Source organism: Carassius auratus, chromosome 35 (assembly GCF_003368295.1).
Source record: "Carassius auratus strain Wakin chromosome 35, ASM336829v1, whole genome shotgun sequence".
In the NCBI taxonomy this organism is placed as follows: Eukaryota; Metazoa; Chordata; class Actinopteri; order Cypriniformes; family Cyprinidae; genus Carassius; species Carassius auratus.
In genome coordinates, this window is record NC_039277.1 from 15,801,501 (window position 1) to 15,812,544 (window position 11,044).

At 38.6% G+C, this 11,044-nt stretch overlaps 2 protein-coding genes across 3 annotated transcripts; one reads left to right on the forward strand and one right to left on the reverse strand.

The window, feature by feature from the left end:
* Positions 1-245: 245 nt before the first annotated feature.
* LOC113054603 (proliferating cell nuclear antigen-like) lies at positions 246-2,617 on the reverse strand. The gene is given in 7 exon segments (XM_026220262.1): positions 246-723; positions 811-934; positions 1,031-1,225; positions 1,323-1,390; positions 1,571-1,668; positions 2,171-2,253; positions 2,255-2,617. Coding segments are annotated over 7 exon segments (783 nt in total). The 5' UTR covers positions 2,393-2,617; the 3' UTR covers positions 246-646.
* A 2,910-nt stretch (positions 2,618-5,527) lies between these two features.
* Positions 5,528-10,736, forward strand: LOC113054595 (zinc-binding protein A33-like). 2 transcript variants are annotated; one of them, XM_026220248.1, is made up of 6 exons: positions 5,528-6,192; positions 6,263-6,358; positions 7,071-7,304; positions 7,943-7,965; positions 8,067-8,185; positions 8,814-10,736. In XM_026220248.1, exons 1-6 carry the CDS (start codon positions 5,671-5,673, stop codon positions 9,356-9,358), a joined length of 1,539 nt encoding a protein of 512 aa, XP_026076033.1. In that variant the 5' UTR covers positions 5,528-5,670; the 3' UTR covers positions 9,359-10,736. The 2 variants fall into 2 exon arrangements, with proteins under 2 accessions (XP_026076033.1, XP_026076034.1); XM_026220249.1 differs by having other exon boundaries at positions 8,070-8,185.
* The last annotated feature ends 308 nt before the right edge of the window (positions 10,737-11,044 follow it).

Genomic DNA, 11,044 nt, shown 5'->3' on the forward strand with positions numbered 1-11,044 from the left:
TCTGCAATAACTCTTTTGGGAAATCTTCAGCAGGCCTTCGACAAGGAAATGGCCAAAAAATATATAATTGATTTTTGTGCAAACCTTAAACTACAGTACAATTCATTAATCGCTGGCTCCTTCTAGTGGCCAAATTAATTTACATTGCTCCAAGCAGACTTTTAAACCTTCATTACATTTACTACACAGTACATTTTGTTAAAATATAGAGTATGTAATGCCATAAGAAAACACACAGAAACAAATCATCATTACAAAAAGTTTTATTAATGGTTGACTGGATGTGTCCAATTAGCATATTTACAGACATTATCTACACACTGAAATGAGCAGTTGGACAGAAACCCTAAGTGGAGTCAAAAAGACAAGAGCACAAAGATAGGGAAAATGAGACTGAGTCAAAGGTGAGTCTTAAGAACTCTAGATTCAGCCCTCAGAGCCAGTAAAGCGAATTACCAAACTACCATTGGTGAAGTGTGGCTATTTATCTGCCAATCAAACAAACTGGCTTAGATGGCCACAGAAATGTGAATCCATTGAACTGGAAACCACAGCAGACAAAGAGGAATAAAATGCATTTTCCCAAAACATCTATTGAAATCATGTCTGATATGACAGATGCCAGACTTCAGTCTTGAACTTGGATTTAAGATGATTCTTCATCAATCTTGGGTGCCAGGTAGTATTTGACGTGTCCCATGTCTGCAATCTTGTACTCTACCACTGCAGAAGGGAAAAAGACGGTCAATCACTTCAACCGATTTTACTCAAAAGGTGATTTAATATGATCATGTAAGCGTTTCTCCTTACCTAGTGGAATGTCTGCGGACATGCTGAGTGTGACTGTTTTGGACAAAGGAGTGGCCTTGGTGAAGAAGTTCAGGTAGTTCAAAGCAAAAATGAGCTGCACAGGCTCATTCATCTCAATCGTCACCTGTAGGGAACACGATGTTGTCAATTTCATTCATACCATACAAATCTGCACAACTGCTACACTTGACTTTTGTTCCCAGTGTAAAAAGAATGTTACCGCTTCATCCTCCTTGTCGACATTGCTGGTCTGTGAGAGCTTGACGTTGCCTGTGCCCAGCTCTCCGCTGGCAGAGAACTTCACACCATCCTTGGCACAAGAGATCATGACAGCATCACCGATCTGTGACAGATCCCTACAGATACGGGCAAACTCACCAGAGGGCATCTTCACCACACAGCTGTATTCCTGCTCCTGAAGTGAAAAACAGAACAGGACATAATCTCTGGAGAAAAATAAAGCAAAAAGAAAACATGCACATTGATATCAGAATTTGTGAAATAATTCTTACTGGAATCCCTAGCTGCTCCACATCCAGATCCATCAGTTTCATCTCATAGTCCGACACTTTCTCCTGATCTGAAAACACACTTGAAGGTCAGCAAGTGCTCTTACTATAATAATTTATAGGACACTATCAGTAAATACATATTAGCCAGTAAAAAAAAATAGATATGGCTTATGTACACTGGAATTCTTATTCTGAATTTTAGGTTAAATATGTAACGAATAAATTGTAATAAAGCCTTATGAACTCACTGAGTGTTTCAAAGACAAGTGCCAAAGAGTCTGCATTGTCTTCTGCCCTAAGTGTGATGATATCTTCATTCCCAGCACACTTCAGAATCTTTGACATGCTAGGAAAACAAGAAAAATAATTAGTTTTGGGCACTTTTTACTGAAAAATGCAATTACGTTTTATTTTAAACACTATATGTAGTTATTATTCCATTGGTTATTTGACTTTCAGTCTAAAACGTTGGTTTGCGTCTCTTTTGACTAAGTTTTATTGTCTAATTGCACAGCCCGGCTCTTTTTCGCGCCAACCAGCTAGAGCGCGGGTAAATGACGTCACATTCAACAGTGAGGGGAGAATGCAGGAAGCACTCTACGCGCCAAATACCACTAAACCTTTTTGAACTGTGATCATCTGAGACGCATTAAAAATGCATTTCAACAAAACTCATAATCGGGAAAGGAACAAACCACATTTTTACTACTTACAAATGGCGGGCTCCTTTTACCTTGCACAGGCGGGCATAATAAACAGACATGTTCAGATTTCACGCTCTAAGTTACGCGGTTAACGTTACATGACAAATAACACTAAACCCGTATCATTTCCTTCAGTAACGTTACCTGCTCAAATTGACACCCATGGCCAGGTTTCTGTCGCAGCGGTAGGAGTCGAACCCATCGCTCCGGAGCGTCAGCTGCACCAGAGGACACATGAGATGAATCCATGCTCTGCAGCGAGATGCCCGAGGAGCTGACATCCCAGCAGGCTTCGGTGATGAGGTCTTTCAGAGCCTCCAGAACCTTCTTAAGGATTGATCCTTGAACGAGACGTGCCTCAAACATCGTGCTGCTTTTTATGGGTAAAAAAAAGGTATCTAATTCCTGTTATGACACAAGCGCGGCCTGGTTTTCTGCTTGTCTTCAAATGTAGGAATCGCAGCCTATCGAAGTGTTTCAACGGCAGCACGTACAAATCCAAAGAGTCTGCAAGAAACACAGGTGTATCTGTCCCGTCTTCTGTTCTCTCGAGGCTCTGAATGTAACTGCGCGCGCTTTTGCTGGGAGTTTCATAAACTGTCCCACTCTTGCCTTCGTCATTTCCTGTGACGCTGGATTCCTCTTGGAACACGGACGGAAGTGCAGCCCCTGACCACAAGAGGGCGTAATTTCATACGCATTTGGTTGCGTGCTGCGTGAGCTTGTGCTTTGTCAAACCAGTAACTACTACTATGTTTTTAATGTTTAAAATGGAAATGTAATCATATAAATACAATTTAAAGTATTTAGGAGGAACAAAGGCTGAAAAAAAATGACATGAATATCTGGGTATATATGTAAAACACATCTATCATCTATCTATCTATCTATCTATCTCTATCTCTCTCTCTCTCTCTCTCTCTCTCTCTCTCTCTCTCTCTCTCTCTCTCTCTATATATATATATCGTGACGAATATTGAAAACTATTAATTTTGGAGTTCAGCATTTTGCCTCAAGAGGGCACACTGTTATTAACAAACAGCTTGTCGAGATGCAATAACAGAAAAAAAAAATATTACGCAACAAAATTGAAAAGTTTACACATTTTCGGCGTTTTAAGTGTTTTTTGCATTGTATACAAAATAAAATATATATATAAATATATATAAATATATATATATATATATATATATATATATATATATATATATATATATATAAAACACCTTATAGGTAAAAAGAAACCCATTTACATTAACTAACTGATCCACCAATGTGATATTTTCAAACTAAATGTTTATGGAAAAAGTGATTTGCGTTTATAAAAGATGTCCTTATTGTTTCATATATATAATACTTATGTGGTGAACAGTTGTTTGATCATGGACTATGATAAAAAAGGCCTGGATATGACTTGTTTCACTGATATTTTATCAATATCATTTGAGCCTTTTTTTATTGGTTGACTTGCCGTTTTTCTTTTTTTCTTTTTTTCTGTTATTGCAATCAGGAGATAAGATGTATGATGTTACCTTACCTATGTTTCTACGAAAACTGCTAAAGTCAAGTAAGAAGAAAAAAATAAATAATCAACTGCATAATAATTATGTGTATAATAATTATACATAGATTTAGATTAACTATCAGTTCAGAGTACTGAAAAGAAAGAAAACTTTAAAAATTATAGCAGAAAACTAGCTTTTCTACCTTTTGCTACTTAACTTTTATATACTTTTATATAACTTTTATATACTTTTATATAACTTTTATATACTGATATATACTGTGTGTATATATATATATATATATATATATATATATATATATATATATATATATATATAGGTTGAACTATATTATAGATGAACTTTGTCAAATCTTTGAAACGTCACAACAGTTATTATTTTGCAGTCTCTCGCATTAAAAGCGATCTACAGCATGACCTCAGGTTGTGTATATATAAGCATTTCTCCGTAGCATGTTCTAACAAAGGGAATATAAGAGCATCTGTTCAGGAGTGCATGATAACATCCTTGGAATGGGATCAAATGGTGACTCAAGCTGAAACTCACACGAGACTGTAAGCTGTTGATTCACACGAATCAGAGAACGGCCAAACACTGTCCCATGTTGCAGGCATAATCCTCAACCGCAGGGTTTACTAGCTGGTTCCTACTGCGGGGTTTTTTGTTTTCCCAATACAGCCTCAAAGCTCCTGAACCCACCCAAATGAAATGGGGTGGAATTTCCCAATGTTAGTAAACAACTGTAAGAGTCTGTGATTTAAAAGCCCCTATCATGACTGCCAAGTTTCCTGTGAAGACTGCGATACCATCAGAGACTGCAGAGTTGAACCAAAACCCATTTCTGAGTCGCTCTGAGCCCTCGAGACTTTGAATTTGTATTTCCCAAGAGACACTCCACGACTATCTAGGTTTATTCAAACATCATTTTGACTATTCTGCTCTGTATTAAATTATAGCTGTAGCACCATCTCTTTTTTTTCTTCAGGGAACTTAGAAGAGGGGCAGGATATATGGAACTGAACTTCAACAATACCAGACGAACAGGAAGGAAGCGTAGGCCGAGCGGTCCTGGGGAATATGGGGAGGGAACTCAAATCCAACTCTTTCTTTTTGGCTTGCAGTCCCTTGAGATTACAGCAGCCACTGCTGCAGGCATGTGCAGACCACAATGGCACTTTCAACTAGATGAACAACTGTCCTTGCAGTCGTCCTCAAATACTTACTTTGAAAATGTAGCTATTTTACACTGAAATAATACTAAATGACAATTTGGTTATTATAATAAATGAATAAGATTAACTTTATTGTCACTCAGGGGAGAAAACTATTTATTGCTTCACTAATGACAGAGGCATGCAACATTGGAAACTCAACAGCACTTACAAAGCACAGAGAATGTAGTAGTAAAAACATATTGAACGTTGTGAGACCAAACTGAGATTTAGATTGAATTAATTAATATAAAAGTAACTGGTACTAGTGCAAGAAAAGTTTATTTTCTGAATAGAATAGAATAGAATAGAATAGAATAGAATAGAATAGAATAGAAAATAACTAGGTAGAATTTGTTAGAGAGAACTTTGATACATACGCTGATAAATCTAATAAAATAAAATATTAAAAAGTCATTAGGTGGAAGATGTAAGACCAAACATGAATGATGCATCAAGAAATAAGCTTTTCAAATCTGAATACACTCTTGTTCTTTATGAAAGTTTAAAAAGAAAGTAGGGCACATCTGGTTTTACTCACAAAGCTTTATGTGCTGACATACGCACCATGATATGGAGAGGATTAAAGGGTTTTGGATAAATACCAGGTTACTGTGTTTCTGCAATAAAGTTTCTTGTAATGGAATTCATGGGGACCAATGCATAGAAGGGGCGTTCTCTAAAAATAAAGTTTTTTTGGCTGTAGGTCTGACGTCACGATGAAGCAAACCAGAGCAAGTCCAGCCAACTTTCGGCAGGATCAAGCCGTAAACTAGAGCCGCCCCCTCAGCTCCCCCTATCCTTTCTCATAATCAACAGGAAATACGCAGCCAGAGCTCTGAGAGAGCTGGGAGAGAAGAGACGAAGAGGAAAACACCACAGAAGATCAAAGCACAAAACACACTAGATGTCCAACAATCTTCCCACACCGGACAAAATGGACAAGCAAAAACTGAGAGCTGAAATCAGTCCTCGAGTGTCCAATAGCTCTGCGCAGCGCCTAAGCAGGGATCTCACCTGCTCCATCTGCTTGGACCTGTTCAAGCAACCGGTTTCCTTGCCCTGCGACCACACTTTCTGCAAGGCCTGCATTACGAGTTACTGGGGCGGTCCTCGTGGAAAAGTCCACTGTGGATCTGGTTCCTGTCCTCAGTGCCGGAAAGTTTTTCCAGGCCAGAGCTACAGACCCAACCGTATTGTGGCCAACATTGTGGAGAGCTACTGCCAAGGGATCAAGGAAAGTGGGGATCAGCTGACCGGGTTATCAGCAGACACAGTTCCCCCGACCCCGCTTTGCAACCGACACAGAGAAGAGCTGAAGCTGTTTTGCGAGGAAGACCAGGAGCTGGTGTGTCTGGTGTGTGGGATCTCTCAGGATCACCGGGCTCACACGCTGGTGTGTCTGCAAGATGCACAGAAGAGATACAGGGTAAGAACCAAAGACATGTTTTCTAACTTCCTCGGCTCAGCTGAAAGCTCATCGTGTTTGTGTTGAACAGGCTTCTCTGACTACTTCAGCAAATGCTCTTCAAAAAGAGCTCAACAGTGCTCTAGAGTGTGAGAAAGAGACTGAAGAGGAGGTGAAGAAACTGAAGGTAAGAAGAAATTAAACCTCATCCGCAATCTCCAATACCTCTTAACTTGAAAAGCATTGGAAATGATTCCTAATCCTAACCTGACTAACACCTAATCATCTAAATGTTTAATGCTTTCCAATAAGTATAATAACTTGTAGGTTCAGTTCAACATTAATTAAAAGTTATGTTCTTAAAAGTATTTTACACTCTTTTTCAGAACATTTTGTGCAATTAAAGATTCCATGCATTTTTCTGGACCCATAGATGCCATTATTTAAAGTGTTCTCACCATCATGTTGTTCCAAACACAAAAAAGACAAACTGATTTGGTCCATACAATGACATCACTGTACTCCACTGACTTTCAGTGAGACACGTTTTCCAAAAAAATGTTCTGCAGAGGTATAAAATGCAGTTTTGGAATATTGTGAGTGCATAAATGCTGACAGAAAAACATGTTCCATTAAAATGTTGTGTGTGTTTGTGTAGTATGTGTGTAAAGTGATTGATTGGTGCTTAAGACTCAGCAAAAACTTTGACCAAAAATTTGGAAAAAAGAACAATTCGGGGCTCATTCTGCTATAAAATGGTCACTTTTCATGATCCAGTCAATTTTAATAAATGTTTTTATTAAACATCCTGTAATCGAATTAGGTTGCAATTGGCAAAAGCATGTTGACTTTCACCTCTGAGGCAAAACATCACCTCGAATTCTTGTTTTTCTACCCAGGACCACACTGCAGATCTGAAGCAGAGGATAGAGGCGCAGTTCAGCGAGCTTCATCAGTTCCTGTACCAGGAAGAGAAACTCCTGCAAGTCAAGCTGAAGACGGAGGAACGGCGAGAGCTGATAAGGCTTGATGAGCACAAGGCCCTACTCAGTGTGGAGATATCACGCCTTCGCAGAGCCATGAATGACATCGAGGACAAACTCAGTGAAAATGATCCTCACAGACTACTCAGGGTGGGTGCAAAGCCACACGTCACACTGACAGAAAGCAAACAAAAGACATCTATTTTCATTGGGAGGTGGTGATTTGAGGCAAAACTGAAGTGTCAGACTGTTGGCAATGGGTGTGCAGACAGTGATGCATGTGTAATCTGGCATCAGATACAGTTGGATACTGCAGTAGAGAAGGAACGGCTACTTACAATCAAGTGTCCTCAAATGATATGCTGTCATGATGTCATGTCATGATATGCTGTGTGAACGACCCTTTAAAGAAAGATGTAATGTTGTAATGTTGTATACACAGTAATATATTCATATAAATGATACTAAATAATATTTTTAAGCAGTGTTTAAACATGTATTAAGGATGTAAAGTTATAATATATCCTAAATAATCATTTCAATACATTACTGCTAACAGAAAGCTCTGTGGGGTATAACTTTGGCCAACACAGGATACAGTGTAATTATCTCAGCTTTGCAATGGGAAGATAATGTCATTAGTGCAGCACCAGGGGATTTTCCAGAGTTGTGGATGAAAAAAAATGTGTAGCTTCGATTCAAACCCTGATCTCATGTGGAAAACTTCTGTCCCTGCCTCTCGAACTGAGCCAATTTCATCAATCTCCTTTTTCCTGTCTGTTTTACAGAGTATAAAGGGCCTGCCTCAAAGGTAAGAGACCTCTATGGATCTGTTACATTTGATATTAACACTAATATTTTCACGAGGAAGTGCTTGAATTGTTTTTATGTCTGGGCCTGTGTTGTTTTAAGCAGGCAGCCACTGAAGTTTGAGAAGCCGGCACTGAAGCCTCCCAGACTGTGTGAGGGCCGCTTCGCTGGGCCCCTGCAGTACAGAGTGTGGAAGTCACTGAAGGGAAGCATCTATCCAGGTTTGAGAATGATCCTAAATAAATAAAAAATAAGTATAATATACATTTTCACATTGAATAATGCTGCATAAATACATGAAAAAAATGTCAAGGATGTAGACATAGTTTTTTCTTCATCAGATTGGGAGAAATTTACTATTACATCACTTAGTCACCAATGGATTCTCTGCAGCAAATGGGTGCCGTCAGAATGAAAGCCAAAAAAACATCACAATAATCCACAAATTATCCATTCCACTCAAAAATCTGCCTGTTTGTAAGAAACAAATCCATCATTAAGATATTATTAACTTTTAACCATCACTTCTGGACAAAATACAAGACCATTATCCAAAATAATAAAATCCATATTATGGAAATATTATGGATAATAGATTCATATTTTAGCCAGAAGTTGGTTCGAAGTTTTTCTCTCACAAGCATGCAGATTTCTGCTTCACTAGACATTAATTCATAGCCTGGAATTCTGTGGATTACTTGTGGATATTTTCTTTTTTTTTTTTTTTGTCAGCTGTTTGAACCAATGGCACCCAAACTCACCTGCATTTTGTACGACCAGAGCGTGAGCAAATATTCATTTCTAGGATGCATGAACTAACTCTTCTCCGCTACATTGTTCCCTTTCTAGTTCCCTCAGCCATCACATTTAACTCCAAAACAGCGAACCCCTGGCTCAGTCTTACATCTTCACTCACCTGTGTGCGCTACCAGACCTTCAACAGCGCGGTGCAGGACAATCCCCAGCGATTCAACGCCGCGCTCTCTCTCTTGGGCAGTCAAGGGTTCACTAAAGGCCGCCACTACTGGGAGGTGGAGGTGTACAGCAGCACCGTGTGGACCGTGGGAGCTGCTCGTGAATCCGTCACGAGAAAAGGTGTCATCAATACCATGCCTGCCAACGGCTTCTGGACGCTCTCACTATCATATGGAGTTCAGTATATGGCCGGGACGTCTCCGCCAACATTGCTGTCTTTGGAGGAGCCACTGGCGAGGATCGGCGTGTATCTGGACTACAAAAGAGGCCTGGTGTCCTTCTACAATGCCGAGAGCATGACGCACCTCTACACCTTCAAGGACACCTTCACTGAGACCCTCTACCCTTATTTTAACCTCGGCTTCCTGGATAAAGTGCACGAAAATGAGCCTCTTAAAGTGTTTCTACCTAAAATCTGAATTTCTATTCATTTGTTTCATACTATTAATATCTCTCTCTCTCTCTCTCTCTTTAAATATATATATATACACAATAGGCTGGACCTAGATATTTTAAGTTAAGCCACTTAAGAAATCTGATTGAAGGTAAAGCAATTTATGAGACTTGCAAAAAATCAAATAATAAAAATAAATAAGTAAATAAATAATATCGTCTTAACGTTCCAGTGGGTTAGTGGAGGCACATGGAAAATGAAACCAAGTCATAAAAATGGTTGGAAACCATGGCCTATGACCATTTCCCACATTACCAAACATAAGTCCTGGCAGATATCATATATTCTGCATGTTTCTGTGATATTCCTAGGCTTAATAAACAAAGGGGTGAGAATTAGGCTGGTCAGCATGGTTGTAACTACTCCTTTGTAAAAGCAAAAGGCTTTTTTTTTTTCTTCAATTGTCTGCCGTTCAAAATTGGCTGTGTATTTTAAGCTACATATCATCAAATGTATTTCAGTATATTACAGTATTATGAGGAAGTATAATATTTTTAACCAATGGCTGATTCTATTTAGAGGATCTTAAATGCATTAAAATAGACTTATTTATTCCTCTATCTGCTGCTTTTAACATCACAGCTCAGGTGTTTTGAGGAGCTATGCATGTTCTTGTGCCATCAACCAGTCAGTTATTACTGAGCAAAGCTGGACACAAGTATACTTCAACTGCCACAAGGATGAATGGGAATGCTAATACACACTACAGACCTCACTGTTGAAAACTGCAAAATTAAATTAAGGTTCAGGTTTATGGCATCTTAGACTTGCAGCAGCTGAAAACTAGGCTTCTGTGCAAGAAGAAAAACACGGTTCTCATTCAAATCCTGCGGAAAAAGAGAAAATATACAAATGTAAAACGCCAGAAATACCACTAGGTTACAGTCAAAGGATGAAGGGCACGCTAGCATAGTCTAATATCTATAAGCCTATTGATTTAATATCATTTTTGATACAAACATGTACACAATGAAAGAAGTTATTAAAAAAAACACCAACAAAATGTTTTGCTTCTTTTTTTACTGTCGCATAAAGACTTAACAAAATGTTTCCCTCCTCAGGACTTCATAAGGTCTATGCAGTTACCATCATTAACCACAAGGAGGAGCAATTGTACTCTTGATGCGCTCCGTAAACCCCCAAGAAAAGACAGAACCGACTGACTAAATCAGCGGCAGCGTCTAGTTTTATAGGAGCCGCAAAATAATTAAAATTGGACCCACGCCAAAACTCATGTAGTCCACCTTTATAATGATTAGAAAAGTAACCAACAAGTGAGTAATGAAGTCATTCAGGAAACTTACACCGCCCAACGAGTAACTCTGATCTGACTGTAGGATCCCACTTAACAACTTTAAATTGAAGATATAAATGTAGTAATAAAAAACCCTGCAATTATAGCGTGTTTGTATATAAATAAATAATGGAGGTCAGGTTCACAACTTGAAAAAAAAAAAAAAAATTGGACTGTTGAATTTTTTAACAACGAAAAGTTTCTAGCCATGTTTAAATATACAGTAGGACGTTAAACCATAGTTTTGTAAGTATCAATGCGCAGCATACTTTTACGCTAGATTATTTACGTGAGGGGTTATATCTTTCGGCGGAAGGATAGCACTTAATGATTTTGTTTTATTTAAATGATGAAATG

What these genes read in the sequence shown, in the direction of transcription:
- LOC113054595 (XM_026220248.1), top strand. Translation starts at nt 5,671, where the DNA reads ATGTCCAACAATCTTCCCACACCGGACAAAATGGACAAGCAAAAACTG. An exon ending in AGGAGGTGAAGAAACTGAAG is followed by an intron (nt 6,359 to 7,070) that starts GTAAGAAGAAAT and finishes TTTTCTACCCAG; the next exon opens with GACCACACTGCAGATCTGAA. An exon ending in GAAGGGAAGCATCTATCCAG is followed by an intron (nt 8,186 to 8,813) that starts GTTTGAGAATGA and finishes TTCCCTTTCTAG; the next exon opens with TTCCCTCAGCCATCACATTT.